We start from the raw sequence: 19,272 nt of genomic DNA on the forward strand, positions 1-19,272 counted from the left end.
ATCTTAAGACTATTGGAGTTACCAACACACATCGTTTCTACAATATAATAATAGTTTGCTTGGCGTAGACTTTATTGTGTGCAATAATTAGTAATTCCACAATGATTGTCCTCTCTTTTTTACAGCCTTGATTCAATTTAGGCAGAAGCAGAAATTGCCACATATACAGTAAAGTGGATATAATGTAACATAATGTTCATTTAGTGTTCTCAGTAATGATAATAGCATTGCTTAGCGCTGTAGTTTACCTCTCCTGTGCGGGTCAATGTGAAAAAAATGGCACAATAGCGTGTCTCATGAAGACTGTTTCTCTGGGCTTCTATCACATGCAGATGAGAGCAGGATGTTGAACTCCTTCAAGGAATGGGGAGGGGAGTATTTGTATTAGTGATACTTGTCATGTCTGCTGTAAATCACACTGCTTTTTTCAGGTTCCTAGGTTGTTGTTGTTTTGTCCCAGAATGCCGTGTGGCAGGGATGAATGGTGGTGATGTTACATTATCATGTGGCTGTCGCTTCCACTCCTGCTGACTGGTCTGTGACAGGCCCACACACACACACACACACACACACACACACACACACACACACACACACACACACACACACACGTGCATGTATACACACTCGGCTGTGTCAGGAGCAGGCCTGATTTATTAACTGCTGAAACCCTAGATGACGTGTGCCCACACAATCAATAGAGAGCACAGCCACTGCCTGGCCCTCTCTTGGCCATGTGACGTGGCCAAGAGCGAGGCAGGGAAGGACACACAGACACACACACATATACACTAGAGCGCTGCAGAGTGTATCGCATTACTGTATTGACGGGAAATGGATCCAGTCCAGCATTGGCTGCTAGCTGCCAGTCAGGGCAAGGAGGGTAAACTTTCATCATGGCTGTCAGGGACATCACTGCTGGCTTGTTTGACCGTACATCTTCCTAATTGTGACAGAATACTTCAACATCATTAATTAAACATGTTTTCATTTAAAAGCACTCGCAGGGCGCCAGGCTTGGTGCTCAGGGTAGCCTGCCAATGTGCATAGTTGTATATTTTTCCTGCGTGTCCGCTGGTGTGTTTGTGTGGATGTGTATTTGCATGCATTCATTTGTGTACGTGTGTGTGTGTGTGTGTGTGTGTGTGTGCGTGTGTGTATGTGTGGAGTGTTTGCTTGTGCGTGCACCTTGATTCTCCCTGTGTGAGTGGGTGGCTTAATCGTCATGTTTATTTACACTCTCGAATGCAAACAGCAAGTAGGGCGGCGATGGGCATGAGCCAGCTCTTAAGTAAGTAAAACAGCAAAATTTATTTTGTCAATAACAAAAACAAAGGCTTATCCCTAAATTTCCATTCATTATTCTGGAAATGGCTCAAGTGAAGTTTATGATACATATTCATTTTTCATGTGTTGCCTTTTTGGGTGTAGTGCCCTACATCTCGGGGAAAGCATTATACAATACCACGTGCAAAAGGAAGAAGAGAGAGAAAGAAGGAGGGAGGAGGGGGAAGTGAGGGAGAGGGGAATTGTGTCCTCTCATTGTTCAATTAAGTCTGTCGGTAATGATCAAGATGAGATGATGGCCATCTTCCTTTTATAGATACCACTCTGTGATTGTCCATGGGATAAGAGAAATGCAGAGCAGTATGGGCTCCATGCTTTTGTTGCAAGAATCGACTAGAGAGTGTGTATTAAAGGTCTTGTTATTATGAAAGTGTGGGGAGTATGTGATATATTGTAATAGGGGCCACGTCCTACTGTCAGGTGATTATGTTAATGTATAGTTCACAGTGGCAGAGTTCACAGTGAGAAGTCTAATCGATTTCATTGCTATTACCAAAGAGAAATAAATAAAGCTGATGGCTATGGTTAGGGTAATTATGCCACAGCACAGTGAATTGTTTGATTATCCTTATTAATTGTATTTATTTAATCCATTTCATGCTTTTAGTTGTGCACTCGGGGACTTGGAGGGAATGAATAAATCACTCTTAGGCTCATTAGATTCCCCCTCTGGTTGGGATGTGCCACTATTTTGTCAGAATCAAATTGGCGAGTGTTATAATTTCCCGCTGGTGTGATTCACATGAAAAATATCCACATATTCATCTGGCACACGCCCTACCAACACACTTGCACATGCGCATGCGCCCACACACACACACACACGCACGCGCGCGCGTCTACTCCCCATCTGAACTCCTGACCTTTTCCAGCCGTCTGATAGCCATTGACATTTGCCTCTTGAGCTGAGCTCGCTCACGTGTTGGAGCTGATGGGAACTGATGATGTTTGTGCTGGAGGAGAAAAGGAAAAGAAAGCGGGTGAAAAGAGGAGAAGGGGATCGTGGTAGACAAGCTCCCCGTGAGGCCCCGGGAATCCATCTGGACCCCGACTTACCAGAAAGGTCACACAGCGACTCAACCTTATATCCTCATTACAAAAGACCTACCCGTCCCTACAGCCAGCCGCTTTGGGGTCTAATATGGCTTAGTGCACGGCTCAGTCCAGCACTTCTATTGACACAAAGCCCACCCGAGCCCCCTCTCGTCATTTACTGTCATTATCTGTAATTGTATTAGGCAAGACAAGCATAGTATTAGACACTCCTCCAGAGGCATATGGGTAAAAGTGTATATATGTATGAAATGTGTTGGCAGCGTGAGCTTGTCTTTGTCCTTGAAGACAGTGGATGGAATGGAGGGCTGCACCTGGTTGGCTGTTTTCAGCACCTCTAAAGGAAAGCAGGAAGCTCTGCTCCTTTACCTAGGGAGCCTTCTAGTGGCAGACGGGGGAAAGGCAACATGGCTGACGCTTAGCTTGAATAAATCCCAACTCATAGGAAGAGGAGTGGATGTTTTGTGCTCTCAGATATGTTGAAAATATTTGCTCGAGCCCGAATAAGGCATCAGTGTAAGAGCCAGCAGTGTAATTCTTAAGTAAGTCTTTGTGTGTTGAACATGTCACATATACGCCCCTATGTTTGGATGTGTGCAAGGCTGCATGTGTGTTTCTGAGCGATATGGTATATATGTCATCTCTGCATGCCAGCCTTTTCTGTATTTACTCTTTACACTCACCGCAACACGGGAGCTGAGCTGTAGTGGAGAGCCGAGCGCCTGTAGGAGTGTGAAACAGGTTGAAACTGTGGCCACTGGCTTCCCCAAACAAGTGTGTGAACAGACCTCGGTGGCAGTGTTCACGCCATCCTCCAGCAGTCTTGCTAAATGGGGATGACAGCATTGTTAGAACTGCACTGGGGTTTTGGGTTAGGGAGTCGGGCATTTATTTATTAGTCTTTTGTACCAAATCAAGTGCTTCTTGTTTGCTGCTTGTTTAGGTATTCAATTAATATATACTGGTTATCTGATCTTCATTGCTCAATATGTAATAATCATGTAGTAGTAATAACAGATGTTAAGATTACAGTGAATCAATGATTTTGAATGTCAGCAATATCTTCCTAAGAGTCATTTCTTAGATGATGTATTTTGATTAAGAGGGGAAACTATTCAGTTGGACTAAAATGCTCTAATCTCCTGCAAGTGGACTCTCATATTAGTTTATTCTATTAATTTCTGCAGTGTATCTTGACATGAATTTGATATTATCTTATTTCGTATTAGTTGTTTTATCTTGAAGGTAACGTCTGACAAGATGACATTGTTTTAAAGCAGAAAATAAACATGACAGCCTGAGCATAAGGGGAGCAATGAAAAATGAACTCTGGTGGGTGGCTGTGTTAATTATTTACATGAAATGATATTCAGAATCGATGAAATGATGTTTTATTATCCTGCCATACTCAGTGAGGCTGTAGGTTTTTATGGCACAGACTTGAGCTATTAAAACAATGGCCATATTTCAGTTCACTTGGTTGACTGGAGGGGGAGAAACAGTTTAAAAGTCTTTCTTGAGTGTATTGCAATACCTCTGACTTGCTGTTTAGGACTGTTTTGAGCCCTTATTTTTTGCAAGACATGCATCTGATATTTTAGTCACTTGGTTTGCCTTTGAAAAACAAGTCAATTTCAACACAAATATGGGATGTTCATTGTTATTTTGATTTTGCCATACTGGTCTTTCCTCAGTGCTCAGTATCCGGGGCGCCCAAGAGGAGGAGCCTCCAGATGCCCAGCTGATGCGATTGGACAACATGCTGCTGGCAGAGGGCGTGTCCGGACCAGAGAAAGGTGGCGGGTCAGCAGCTGCAGCAGCAGCCGCAGCCGCTGCAGGAGGCGTCGGTGCCGACAACTCAGCAGAACACTCCGACTACCGGGCCAAGCTTTCTCAGATCAGACAAATTTACCACACGGAGCTGGAGAAGTACGAACAGGTAAAGGGGCAAGCTTGTCGTTTACCACTGGCATCCTCTTTTGTCCTCTTGCTGCTCCTACATTTGTAGTATTTTCTCTCCCAACTTCCCTGTCTTGTCCAAAAGATACTCACATTTTATTATTTCATCAATTCATGTGAGACTTTTTTGAGCGGCAGTGTAGCTTAGAAAACAGCGAGACCATCCTTCAACCACAAGTCCTGGACTCAAGCACACAGGATTGGAAGTATCTGCCTAGTTGAGTGCCTACTACACATAGGCTGATATCCAATAGCATTGAATATACCTTTCTGGATCCGTGCCCAAAGTCACAGTACCATAGCCACACCACAGAATGACTACAAAGACAACTCTTTAGTAGCAAGCCTCACTATTTTAATAGGATTAATCTGAAAGGTCTCGGAAGTTTCAATTTATTATTTATATCGGTATCCGCAATTCTTAAATGTCCTGTACCAGTATAACTGTTATTTTTGCAGTCTTGTTGTTAGATTGCTTTTTTGATTCAATATTGATATTTGTTTAAGACTAATGTGTTTTATTTAACCTCTATTTGACTAAAAAAAAGTTTGTTCAATTGTCAGCACCGCAGCTAAAGGCAAGTCACCTATATGACAGCTGAATAAATGCAGATAGTAACAATAACAGGGAGCATAGAGAATTTTTTTGTAATACACACATGACAATTTTTGTTAGAGTGCGAAATCTGAACATAAAATGTTTAATGTAGGATATTTTAGATGAAGAATTTTGAATAAAATAAATGTTTTTATTTATTTAACAATTATAGTATTACATTTTATTTATAAGCGCCTCTCAAGTCACCCAAGGACACTCAACACACAAATCTTACATCATAAACACACTCAATCCATAATGATCAAAGATACCAGCTGAAATTGGTAACAATAACAAAGAACAACAGCAACAAAATAAACATAAATATATACAGATAAAAGCCTCCTTTCACAGTTTACACATTAAAAAGTGCCAGGAAAGGTTAATCTAAACAAGGGAGTTATTATTTTTTTATAATATTGAATATTGCAAGGATGAATTTTGGATGTCACCCATGCCTAATCTCTAACACTGCCAGGGACGTTGTTCTGTAGCTGGACCTGACCTCTGACCTTTCTGTAGAGGGGTAACAAGTGAAAAGAGCATCTTATCCTTTGGGGTTCAACAGAATATTAGTGTCTTCATTAGATACAAGAAAAAAGACGATTTGAATTGAAAAGTTTTTGTTTTTTTTAACTGTATATAATGTACTTGAAATAAGCTCTCACAGGCCACCTCCTGATAAGCCAGGCTTGCAGAGATATTATCTTCAGCAAGCAAGCAGCCATTATATCAGTCACACACCAGCTCTTTTCCAAAGACTGTAACATCTTGTCATTCCCGCTGAAGTCAAAGCATTCTGGGTTTGTCATCCTCTCCAAGCAAGGCTAGTCATCGCTAACTGTCACAGTGAATATACACCTGAGCATTTCTGTGTCACCACGCTACATACACCTTGCGAGTGTATGAGTGAGTGGTGTCTGGCATGTGTGTGCAAGCAGAACGGCTGCTCCGTGCATCATTTTGACTGACGTAACCCTGGCGGTGACAAGCAACAGACACCTTGACTCTGAATGCAGTCATATCCAGTGACTGATTCAGACAGAGAAAGAACGAGGTAGACTGAAAGATGGAGTGAAAAGAGAGGGAGAGAGACAGTTTAAACTTCTTGAACGTGAACGGGACTGAAAGCCTCCTGTCATTTTAGATTTCTCTTCACTTGTCACATTTTCCCTTCCATTGAAGAAAAGTCTTTTTAATATTCAGAGCACCACGAGCCTCGCTACCTCCAACTGTATGACTTCGCTGCCACTTTGTTTGGCGTGAAACATCGCACTGTCTGCTGCTTTAATTCAGACTACCCGTATGACTACTGACACTACTTCTGTAATACTGTCAGCCCTACTTCTATTGGCTGTTAAAGGTGCAGCTGCTTGAGAATTCAATCTCGTTCCAAGGCTGTCGAGCTCCTATGATGGTTATTCTTTTTACATGCATCCAGGCGTGCAATGAGTTCACCACCCATGTGATGAACCTGCTGAGGGAGCAGTCTCGAACACGACCCATCTCGCCCAAAGAGATCGAGCGCATGGTCAGCATCATCCACCGCAAGTTCAGCTCCATCCAGATGCAGCTGAAACAGAGCACCTGCGAGGCCGTCATGATCCTGCGCTCACGCTTCCTTGACGCCAGGTCTGTGAGTGTTTGTGTGCGTGTGTGTGTGTGTGTGTGTGTGTGTGTGTGAGAGAGAGAGAGAGAGAGAGTGTGTGCGTGTGTGGGAGAGGGTTGCAAAAGATGCTGTGGTTGGGTACAGCTGAACTCATAATTACTTTTTGAAAAAGCAGCAGTTTTCTGTCGATGTAGCATTTAAAAAAAAAAAAAACATTCCATGATAGTGATGTCTCTGGTATGTCATTTCAAGGTAGTTTTATTTTGAAATCCCTGATCCAGTTGTGTCCTTGCATTTCATCTTTCTTTTTTTTTCTTCTTCTTCTGTTTTGAGGTCAGATGTGCTTTCATCTACCGTGGACAGAATAGTCATTTGTCTTTCTTTTCTCTCTGTTTTTGTTGTATAGTATTGTTTTTGGTATTTTACTATTTTATTGATTGTATTTTTTATCATTTTGTGTCCATGTTTAGCATTGTGCAAGCAAACTAAACTAAACTCTAGCTTGATGAAATAGAAACAGAAGGGAAGAATCTAAATCAAAATGTGCTTCTTTTTCTTCTTATCTTTTTGTTCCTACTGCTCTCTGCCCAGACGAAAGAGGAGGAACTTCAATAAACAGGCGACAGAGATTTTAAACGAGTACTTCTACTCCCATCTCAGTAACCCCTACCCCAGTGAGGAGGCCAAAGAAGAGCTGGCCAAGAAGTGTGGCATCACAGTGTCACAGGTACCAGGAACAACAAATTAGGCTGCAAGTTATTTTAACCCATTTAAAAATGCTGTGTAAATAGTTAACATATGCTTTCTAACACACGGTTACACAATGGTAAGCATTTTAATATGATAAACAATTAATTTACAGTTTTCAGAAAGCATTGTTTGGCATGCGCTCCAAAATTATGCATTCATTGTTTGAAACATGTTCAGAAACATTAAACAATGAAGAAAGAAGTTAAAGAATGCGTTTGTCACTATACTATAATGTGTTAGTAAGCATTTGTTAACTGTTTAGAGTATTTGTGAATGTTTCGTGTGTGTGTGTGTGTGTGTGTGTGTGTGTGTTACCCTCTATTCTGCTAAGTGGTAAATCTGTTAAAAAAAAAAAAAAAAACTCTCTTATTAGTTACTAGCTACTAGTTCAAAATCACTCTCTTAAATGGGATTGGATCCTCTGAATTCCCATTGCCAGGTTTTGACTGAAATAATTATTCTGCTAACAAACAAACACTGCAGGGCAGTTTAAATACACAGCTGGCTGTCCTGTGACTTTTTCTTTAATGTTTTCCTTTTTCATATACAAACGCATATCGGAATGTCATAAATTATTTTGAAGGAATGAGAAGAACCCCATTCATTTCACCCATAGATGATCTGTGTTTTCATTCCGAAGTCTAAAAAAAGAGAGACAACTGACGACGTGATTTCTGAGGCCCATTGGCGGGCTGCTCTTTCCGTCTGTAGAATGTTTTTTTTTTTCTTCTCATCTCATTCATTTCATCGCCTGCATACATATCTGTAGAGTTAATGAAGACCTTCATGTCACCGCAATTTTCCCAGGTATCAAACTGGTTCGGCAACAAGCGAATCCGATACAAGAAGAACATCGGCAAGTTCCAAGAAGAGGCCAACATGTACGCAGCAAAGACCGCAGTCAATGCCACCAGCGTTTCTGCTCACGGCAGTCAGGCAAACTCCCCATCCACTCCCAACTCAGCAGGTGAGTTTCACACCCAGAAGAAAACGGACATTGTAGACACTAAAACAATCAGCAAAATCATGGATGAGGATTTTTTATTTATTTATTTATTTATTCATTTATTTTAATCTGGACAGTGATATTGCAGAGCAGAAAGATATTTGTGCTAAAATAGAGCACAACCCCGACTCAAGAATTCAGTCTCTGGTGCTGTTTCATTCAACTAACAGAGCGCTTCACCCTTCCTTAACTAACCCAGTAATATGGTACGGCTTTCTCTTTTCTGTCTTGCTTCATTTCTTCTTCTTTCTTTCTCTCTGCCTGTTTGGTTTCTCTCTCTCTCTCTCTCTCTCTCTCTCTCTCTCTCTCTCTCTCTCTCTCTCTCTCTCTCTCTCTCTCTCTCTCTCTCTCTGTATTGTATTGACCTCTTGGTCTTGTGGACGTTAATTTATCCTGTCTCTTGTCCGGTTGACCTCATGCATGCCATTAAGCTGTTCAGAGGGCAAGCCAAGTCTTCTGTCATATAGAGACTTCTCAACTGTATTGGATTAGGACCGGGTGTTAAAATCAAGTTACGCGATGGTCTCTTTACATCTGGGGAGTCGGGGTCCATTAGAGGACAAAGAGGACTCTTTGGGTCTTCCTGTGGATCAATTAGTACTTCCTTAATGAAACACCGGCAGCACGGACCTTAAACAACAAAACAATCCATAAGGCTTACTTTAACTGGACTTTAACAATTTTATGACAATTATCCGTTACGTAGCTGTTACTCGTTATGATTCATTGATGCTTTGATGTGTGCAGTGCGGACGATATCTTGTAGCGTGCAGATGGTGTAGATGGTGGATTGTCATGCTGTCCTCTTGTTGCCTGCTGCCATCCTCAACTAACCCACTTAATGCTTTTTTGCATGATCATTTTAACTCCTTTTTCCTTCCTCCCCTGTTTCTTCCTTTTTCTTTCCTTTTCTTCTATCCTGTCCACAATCTTTGTCGTACTCTCTTCCTGTTTCTCTCTCTCTCTCTCTCTGCCTCTCTCTCTTTTCTTCTCTGACTCTGTGTATTCTCAGGTTCTGCTGGCTCTTTTAACATGTCAAACTCCGGAGACTTGTTCATGAGTGTGCAGTCCCTCAATGGGGACTCATACCAAGGGGGGCAGGTTGGGGCCAACATACAATCCCAGGTAGGAGCCTCTCCAAGCGTAGTGTCTGACACAAGCAAGAGATCACAAGCTAGCCCAGATCACTTGTGATGTTGTTGAGCCACTGATCAGTCTGCATATAATGACCGAGTCTCTTGACCTAGTTAGTGAGACAGAGGTTATTCTCAGCCTTAAGGTTTCCACTAATGTAGAGGCCATTGTCAAGCCACAAGTGAGTAGACGACTGCAGACAGTTTTGGAAACGGTGCAACACTCATCAGCTTCCCTGACATGGGTTTGCATAGCCACCGGCGCAATCAAGCACCCTGACCTTGCCCCAGTGGACAATGATGACCAACACAAAGGTTTCTGAGTGTTACAACTCGCACCATAGACTGGAGAGTCATCACCCATGGTGATTCTCTTGTGTGGTTTCAGCACTCCTGGCAGCATTTCTCTATCCCTCCATCCACCCCTTTCTGTTCAAATCAGCTCTCCAAATGCTTTAGGTCATTCATGAATATGCAAAGCGATGACCCCCATAGGAGATAAAGGGGTCTTCCGGGTTGGTCCTTAATTGAAACTCATGATCCTCCAAAAGGTCATTTTCCTGAACATTTTCAAAATGGCCTCACTACCAGGATTGTACAATTAAATGAAAGCAAAGAAGAGAAAAAAAAAAGAAAGAAATGACAGCTTTGACCAAATTGGCCTCCTGAATAACACATTCTGATGTCGTGTGAAATCCATATGGCAGGTGTGTCTCCTCATATAACCTGGTTGGGTGCTCTGCCAAAAACTACAAAGTGGCTTCCAACGAATCCATGAAGAGCATGGGAATGGCAGCATTCCAAATAAAAAGCGCATTCAAAAATAATACGACACTTGACCTCAATTATACCATATTTTTATTGATGGCCACGTCAGGCTAACACGTTTCGACATAAGCCTTCATCGGAGCATTTGCTGGAGTGCCATGTGTGAAATCTTTGTTCCATAACTGAAGTTGTACCGCCACCCCCACCCCTCCACACAAATGTGCATGCACCGACTCAGACAAAAAACATTTTCAAGTCTCGAGAAAGCAAATTATTTGAAATCATGCCTGCACGTCTGCATATACAGGAATCAATACTGCACATAAAACATTTGTGTTTTTGTCAGGAGTGTAGAGATGTAATTAGGAGGAGACATGAGTTGCACGGCATTGTATTTTAATGTCTCGTTTGGTTGTGGCATTTAGCAACAACTAAAAATATAAACACTCATTCTGGGGTACTCTTTGTCACGCTTTGTGTATTTTTGTCCTTTTGCAATGCCTGTTATCAAGCTTGTAATAGCAGCCAAATCATTCTGTTTCACAGTTTGTAACCTTTTCCTGTTTATGGTACCCTTTTACTATCACGCTGACCTTTCCTTGTGCACAGCGGTCTTTGTTATCCAGAGCTTTTGTCTGACCAGGGCTTTTGTCTCCTTGTCCTCGGTGTTCCAGGTGGATACCCTTCGCCATGTTATCAGCCAGACCGGAGGATACAGTGACAGCCTCGCAGCCAGCCAGATGTACAGTCCACAGGGCATCAACGTAAGACCTGTAAACAATCTCCTTCTGTCCTTCTCAACGTTTCCTTGCTGTCTTACTTTGGATGTATTTTCCAGTTAATGCATGCATTTAATACTGTGTAATTCAGTGTGTATACTGCGATGCCGTTAAGCAGGGTTTGCTGGGGTTGGGCTGTTGTCCAGGCATTTGCCCCCCACACCGCACCCCACCCTTGCTCCAGTCATGCCCTAGGTGGCAGGCAATGAGGCAGCGGCCAGGCTGAGTGGCTGGACACGCTCCGAGTCTGTCGGAGGGTATTAGTGTTAGCAAGGCACCTGCAGCCGACAGGAACAAGGACACAGGTGTCATCCTCCCTCCCTACACGGCTCCCACATTGCCACCCTAGGACAAGCCATACCTCCCTTCCTTTCTAAGTTTGGCTTCAAGAAAAACTTCCCAGTTGCTCCTTCTTAAAATAACTCTTAACTATCCTGTGAAAGGCTGGACCAGTTTTCTAGGTCCTCTTCCGAGGCCGGGCTGGGCAGGCAGCACTGGAGGCAGTGTGTTAGCATGTAGATCCATAGCGACAGGCTGCGCGGGACTGAACAGAATCAATACGACAGTCACATAGATGGGATGAGCGGGGCTTTGGGCTAACAGTCCAAGCACATTGGTCAGATCATTCATCCACAGCCACAGTGACACTGACAGCCAAGCCTGCAACACCCCTCATGCTAAAATAAGAACGTGGACGCATCCAGGCCATCGGCTTCCTATGTGGTCCAACGCTGAGACAAAATGCAACAGGCTCCAGTGTGTATAGGTGTCCTTCAAAACGCTGGAGGGATTGAGAGTTTACGATGAGAACCTAAATATTTTTACCTTCACAACAACAAAAAACAAATATAATATTAATAATAATGATAATGATGGTGATGGTGATGATGATGAAGACGACGATGATGATAATGATTATAATTATAATTATTATTATTATTATTATCATAACCCACAGCATATATGTTGGAAAAGTGTTTTCACATTTATACGTCATCCCTTGGATATTAGTGTCTGATAGTCCATAAAATCTATCCATCTATCTATCTATCTATCTATCTACAATCAGATATGGAGGAGTAAATTTTTCTTTTTTTTGGAATCTGCTACAATACTGCTACCTCTACTACTGCTGCTACTCTTACTACTAATAATAATAATGATAGTAATAGTGATAATGATTACATATTGAACAAGTGCAAAGCTAGTTCTTCAAAAGACAAAAAAATGGCTCAGAAACTTATTTTACTAAACTGTTGAAATACTTCAGAGCATGTCAATAGGACTTCTGAATGAGGTGTGGGTGCTTTGTTATTTTTTTTCCAGACAATGTCTTTTGTTCTGAGCTCCACTGAGTGAACATTCATGTGGCGCACCTCTCCTTCTCTATCCTTGAACAGCAATCACACCCCTTAAATTGCTGGTGGGTGTTGACTCTCACAAAGATTGGAAATGTTTTTTTTTTTCTTCTCTCTCTCTCTTACTCTCTCTCTCTCTCTCTCTCTCTCTCTCTCTCTCTCTCTCTCTCTCTCTCTCTCTCTCTCTCTCTCTCTCCTCTCTCCCTCTCTCTCTCTCTCTCTTTCTCTCCCTCTCTTTTTTCTCTTGGTGCTGAATAGGATGACAGATAGCCTTTATGTGAAATAACAGGGTTTGAAAATAAGAGGCTGCCAAAGCACATTTTCAGCATTCACTAATAGCATGGAAATTGCTATTAATGTCTTTAATGGTCTTCAGTCAACCTTTTTTTGTGATTGGAGAAGGCATCCATTTTGCAGAACCATTTTATTTTATTTTTTCCCCCCTAGTAGCTAGTGTGATAATTTGGTATAAATGATTCTTTTATCAACTATCTCAGGGGTATTTTGGGAGGTATATGAAAGGTCTGTGTATTCAGTTTAACATCCCCACTGTTTAGCTCACATTATGTCAGCCATGTTGAATGGGAAATGGAGGGAAGTGATCCAGAATATTTTTAATGAAGGTTGTGAATCTCTGGTGACCCAGTCAAAACCAGCATTTGTCAGTTTTATTGTGTTGGTTGTTAGAGTAGCAGTTGGACATAATATCACTGCTGTAGCAGAAAAAAGAAAAAGTCTGGGTTATTTTCACATTTGAACCAATGATTTGCACATGTGTGTCTGTTATAGGATGAACAGGTTTTATGATTTAAGAGTCCACAAAACCCAAGATTTAAAACACACATTGTGGTCAGTCAGGCTGTTTTTCAGTTTTTTTGCTTTATGATTTTCCTTATGCTGCTTTTTAAGTCAATCGCTTTGGATTTCTTCTCATTAATTGACTGAATTTGATTGAGCTAACGAGGGCCGAATGATTCACCAAAAAAAAAAAAAAGAAAAGAAAAAATTAATTGCACTTATTTTGACAAATATCGCAATTGTGATATGAGTCACAATTTTATTTGGAAGGCATTGCATTTCATTTGCACTGAAAATAAATATAAAAATGATGATGATGATGTTGATGATGATGATGTGATTTTTGCTGGAGTCTGTCGCTTAAGTCTGGAAAATATGATTTCTATAATGCTTAATTTATAATGGCATTTGTAGGACATTGAACTTGGCCATGTTGTGATTTTGATAAATTGCTCAGCCCCACTTGCCACCCATCTCTCTGTGACCCTTCCCATGATTTCTTCCATTTCTCCCCTTTCTGTTTTTTTTTAAAAAAATGATTTATCTATTTTTTTATAGGATGCGGGGGGTTTAGATGTTCTGTACAAACTGTTTGAAAATCCCTTTGAGACTGTAAACAGTGAATAAGGGCTCTAAATCAAGCTTACATTGAGCTTACGTTCTCCTTAGCTGTCAGTAGTGAGATATGCGGCAGCGTATGACAGCAGCGACACACACCGTCTAATTCATTTTAATCAGGATATTAGTACACTTATATACCCACATCTTATCTTGCAACATGTTGTGCTCTCATTAAGCTGTCTCCTGTCTTCTGTCTGCAGACAAATGGTGGCTGGCAAGATGCTCCAACTCCTTCGTCAGTGACATCACCCACGGAAGGACCCGGAAGTGTTCATTCGGATACCTCCAACTGAATACATCAATCTCCACTCTTCGTCCACAAAAATGAACTGACCTTGGTATTCACAGTATTAAAGAGTATAGGAATTCACTGTCCCAGAGTTTGGAGAGGTACTGTGAAATCCTAACCAGAAAAAAAAAAAAAAAAAAACTTTCCTCTGCTGTAATGTTGGACATTTGGGATACAACCTAAAAAAATTTCACAATGAAAATCAAAACAATACTGCAATGAATGGAGATGTTTGTACAGATTTCACATTATATTCAGAGGGCTGGGGTTACTTATTCACTTGTGATGTTTTCACTCATAATGATGAAATGATGTGATAAGATAAATAGCCTAAATCAAACCATTGGTTTTGACTGAAAATACTTCATTCTACCTCTCAGCCACTAAAAAAAAGTAGAAAAAAATGTCAGTGACCATTATTTGTTTTGTAAAAATGAAAATTTTGTCTTTGCAAGCAAGAGGCACATCTTCTTACTTACGTTTTGTTGTCTCTCACCTATTCTATGGTACGCCATTTAGACTTAAGTATTGCTCAGTTGTTTACAATGTGTGCTTGATAAAGTATGTTCATCTTCCCCTCTGTCTCCGACCAGTCAAAACAAGAGTTCTGTCAGGAGATATTACCTCTAAGGTAACCCTGTGAAGTATGTTATCTGTAAAACAATAAATAAATACTTGTCATCAACTCAGACAAGCTTGATTGACATCATTCATTACAATAAGGACAACTCAAAACCAAGTCATTTCAACTTCTGTATTCCTTTTGGTACTACAGCATAAGGGTCACAGAGATATAGGCCTCACTGACAGGAATTTTCTCTTCTTCTGTTGACTGTTTTTTATTTTTTAAAAGACTTAAATCCTCCTGATATTTTGTATTAACCCCTACTATTACATTTGGTGTCCTACAGGTATTAGATGCCAAAATGCTGCTGTTAAACCAAAACAATTGTCAAGAAAAGTGTGTTTGCCATCACGCCACTGTTTAATACATGCGGTTAGCAGTATATGACTGACTATATAAATCCATCCTGAATATGTTGCATCATTTCTTTTTCTATTTTAAATGTAACTCCTGCCACATTTTCAACACTGGTGCTACAATGGAGCGTGAGGAAAAAGGAAAGCCGAGTGAATAATGCTGCCCTATGAAAAAAAAAAAGATTGTTGAAAAGTCCACTAACAGTTTCTGCAGGAAAAAAAGAAAGAAATCTGTCAAGGATGTCTATAACTGAGTTTGTTTTTGAGTACATTGAATCAGAGTCCACTTAAACAGGGAAGTCATTATGTTAATAGAGTTTTATATGCTTACAGTGTATCCTTGCTCTGGTGAGGCAGGTAGCAAAGAGCGTGAATCTGCACTACAGCACAGCACACAAGCACAGGTCGAGGGATGCTTGTGCCATGGAGAAGCTGAACATCGCCATGAAACAAGCATCGAGACACACCTGAACTGTTGCCCAGTCCCATTTTGAGTTGCTGTTTTGATATAGAACTAATACTTTCCACATCTCTTACAGGCATTTATTTAGATATCCAGCATTTCCAATATGCAGTCGATATATTATTCAGCTGTTACTGCTTTAGTAACCCTAGAGTTGACACCAAAACAAATGTAGACATTTGAATTTATGCTTGTCAGTACTATCAAACTGATTTGTTTCAGTTTTTTAAAAAAAATCATGAACATTGTAAATGTTAACCATTAAAGAATTAAAGAAGGGACAACTCATTATGTCAAATAATGTGTTTTCTGAGCATTCTAATCATGTTTATATACGTTTTATGTTGTGTCTGTATGTTTGCTCTTTTGTATTTTGTTATTTTTTATTGTATGCTTAATGTAGGCTATTACTTTTTTTTTTTTTTTTGCTTTCCTACTCTCGTGAAATTAGCTCATGAACTTTCAAACATGTGTTTATGTGCACCATTGTGCTTGACTTGCTTTGTTGAAAATGGTTTTCAACACATTAAAATGATATGTAATACAGCAAGATCATACATCAGCATTTTTATTATGGAGTTTATGAGAGAGCAAAGACTTCTCATTTTGCTCTCCATCATTTGAAGGCATCAGTGGCACAATGGTAATCGCAGCCAGTCTTGCGATAACTGAAAGTCAACCAAGGTTAGTGATTGCCAGTAGACATCTCCCTTTTATGGTCCCCCCCACCCCACCCACCCCCCATCTCCCTGCCTTCCATAATGGCTCCTGTCCAATGTATTAGTGCGCATACACACAGACACACACTCACAGACACATTTTTACCACCATGAAATTTAGTTAAGACTGGAGGAGCAAGTCTTTCCCACCAGCAATGTGATGATGCTCTCGATTTGAAGTCACGGTGGGACCCCACAAGTGAGGGTGTTAAAGATGAGATTTGGATTTGCAGGCGCAAGGTCTGTCACATCTTGTGAGACACGTTTATCCCGAATGATGGATGAGAAAGCCCTGCGATGAACAGCCACAGATTCAGTTCAGAATCGGATGTGCTGTTTTCTTTAGTGTCTTTAGTGTGTGCATGTTTGTGTGGGCTTGTGGGTTTAGCAAAGACAATTAACAGAGAAAGACAGAAAGAACAAAAAAGAAAAATTCAGGATACTACTTATTATTTAGGTCACACTGAGGATGGCCAGTCATTCCTTTTTGTTGTCATACATATCAGAATCTGATTGGAAGGGAGAGGAATGGTCACGTCCTTGTAAGATTCTCCCCTCAAATGCTACAAACAACAACACTGACATTATCTAGCTGGACAGTTGCATGTCCGACAGAATTACTTTCACAGCAACTGAATATTCATAATTGGCCAAACACAGGGGCGAGGGTAAGGGAACAGTTGGCGGTAAAGTCTGTGGATGGTCACAGGCCTTGACTGCTGAGTGAGTGTGAAATGCCAAAGCCAGACTGCTCCCTGGCCCCGGGGAAGGAAAGAAACAGGCCTGCTCTCACGAACAGCGTGGGCATCAAAACAATTTGACGAGACTTGATCAATGGCCCAAACCTTCATCCTCACCAAACCTTGACTTGTGCAAACATTAAGGACATCACAAAATGCTAGATGCTCATGTTTTCACACTCAAGGGCCATTTGTGATCACTTGGCATTCATTCACTCATTGCATAGGTTCTTTACACATATTTGGATACCTATTTTGCGATGCTTATGTATATTTTTCTGTTTTTTGTTTGTTCTGTATTTATTTGTCATGATATTCTCTTGCCTCATATTGGTTGTTGCAACTATATAGGTGAGGCTGCACCCGTATTCTCTGCTTCTAAAGCCCTAGAAGCAGTTTTTAAAGACTAAGCCAACACAATACAGGCTTTTTAATATTTCCTTCCTCGCTGTCACATTTCCTGATATTTGGAGTACCTGGATCGCCCTCTTATTTGTATGCTGTTTTCCCCATTTCCAAGAGCGCACAGCACATTTGTGATCTTTGTTTGATCATACACTGCAACCAGTTATCTTTTTTCTGTTTGCTATCATCGCATAAAGCTTGACACTACAGCTGACCTTCAAATTTGATTAAGACTTGGAAAAGATATTTTTCGCCTTCATGACACATAAAAAGAGGTATGCAGATCACCACATGAACTCTCCCCGACCAGCACTTTTCAATAATTTTGAGAGATTTTGTAATGGAGGTGGTACTCAGCCGGCTGATTGAAATCTAATGTTCCTGTTGACATCTGGCTCCCCAGCTGTCAATGTACCACTGTTTAATTACAGCTGCTGCGGATGTGCATGGGTGGGTGGCCCAGACACCTTGTCTCACCCTCTTAACAGACCCCCAGCAGGCAGCTCTAATGTGGAATGACACAGCCGTCCAGTCTTACAGCCCATACCCCACCGCTGCGAAACTAACTGACCAGAGGAGCCACAGGGAGCCGGAGCCCGCACTCACAAAAGATCAAAATGTTGACTCATTATTTCGTTCAGTGTGATGCAGACAGAGTTTATATTGAGTTTATTATTATAGATGTGTGGTGTACACATCTATATCAAATATACAAAATAAGCCTGCATTATTATCCATCAGCACTATTATGATTCTTGTCTGTGCATGTTTCATTAAGGAGCCAGCACATATTTATAAACTGCAGCCTATTATGTGCTGAGCAGGGGTGGACCTGTGGTCCGAAAAGTGGGTGGGACTCAGTTTTAGGAGGTCATGTGGTCTTTCCCCAATTAATTTTGCTGTTTAAAAGTTATTTCCTGCATTTTTACACAACTTCACAGATTCAGGATAGACCATCCAGCTAGCTGAAATATGATATTTTTATTTGAGCTGATGTAGATGGAGTCAATATTTGATTTGGTTCCATTGTTAGATGAATACCAGCTAGTCATCAGTTACATTGATTCAATTAGGCTAGCTAGTTCACTTAACATGTAAACTACTGTAAAAATTTCAAAACATGATTTACAAGACACATGTATTCACAAAATGACCAATCTAACATCACTATTGTACATCACTAATGTACAATTTATATGAATAGCATTTCTATATTTGAACATGAACATAGACATGCTATTTTTTTTTTTTTTTTTTTTTTTTTAGAAATCTTACATTCTCTGGTTTATTGATGAATAAAATTATAAAAAGTGTGCACTGGGAAGGGTAGGGTACAAAATACCAAGTTTTTAGAAGATGAGTGTCCCTGCCGTCCCTGGTGGAAATTAGAGCCATGGTGCTGAGTCAGATGCAGAGGATGTGCTGAAGAGTACACAGGTCCGAACAGAGTGCTTCAGCACGATCACAGTCGGCTGAGACTGGGGCTGTTTGGTCAGGAGTCACTGTACAAACTGATGGCTGCTGGCACAACACAGAGCCGGGGACAGGTGATCTATCCTGAGGACGAAGGTGCTCTGTAGTTGCATCTGCCAAATGGGGAGGTTTTTCTCACAAGTTCAGTTTAGTCCTCATATTCCCCTCTACCTCTGCCACCATGGTGACAAGGCACAACCCTGCAACACAAACTGGTCTCACCACTTTGTATTTGCCCAACCCAGTACAACAATGCCAAATCCACTCTTTTGATGCTGATGCTGATCTTGATTTTCTCAATTTTTTTGTTACTCCGGGCTATTGGTATTATGAAGATATCACATTTTTCACCTTTTAGCCTTTTTTGAGAGGTTTCTCTTGCTAGCCATAAAGGTTCATGTCAGGGGGTGTTGTTCTGTTTTC

At 41.0% G+C, this 19,272-nt stretch overlaps 1 protein-coding gene across 2 annotated transcripts in view; it reads left to right on the forward strand.

The window, feature by feature from the left end:
- The window catches only part of pbx1a (pre-B-cell leukemia homeobox 1a), a 45,941-nt gene extending 29,883 nt beyond the window's left edge, over positions 1-16,058 (forward strand). The window contains exons 3-9 of one of the 2 annotated variants that reach the window (XM_030074362.1): positions 4,095-4,339; positions 6,399-6,589; positions 7,158-7,293; positions 8,124-8,283; positions 9,335-9,447; positions 10,898-10,987; positions 13,980-16,058. In XM_030074362.1, coding sequence (XP_029930222.1) covers positions 4,095-4,339; positions 6,399-6,589; positions 7,158-7,293; positions 8,124-8,283; positions 9,335-9,447; positions 10,898-10,987; positions 13,980-14,072 — 1,028 coding nt within the window. In that variant the 3' untranslated portion in view covers positions 14,073-16,058. The remainder of the gene's footprint in view (positions 1-4,094; positions 4,340-6,398; positions 6,590-7,157; positions 7,294-8,123; positions 8,284-9,334; positions 9,448-10,897; positions 10,988-13,979) is intronic. The other variant, XM_030074363.1, reaches the window with a different exon arrangement.
- The last annotated feature ends 3,214 nt before the right edge of the window (positions 16,059-19,272 follow it).

This window comes from Myripristis murdjan, chromosome 17, assembly GCF_902150065.1.
Source record: "Myripristis murdjan chromosome 17, fMyrMur1.1, whole genome shotgun sequence".
Lineage (NCBI taxonomy): Eukaryota > Metazoa > Chordata > Actinopteri > Holocentriformes > Holocentridae > Myripristis > Myripristis murdjan.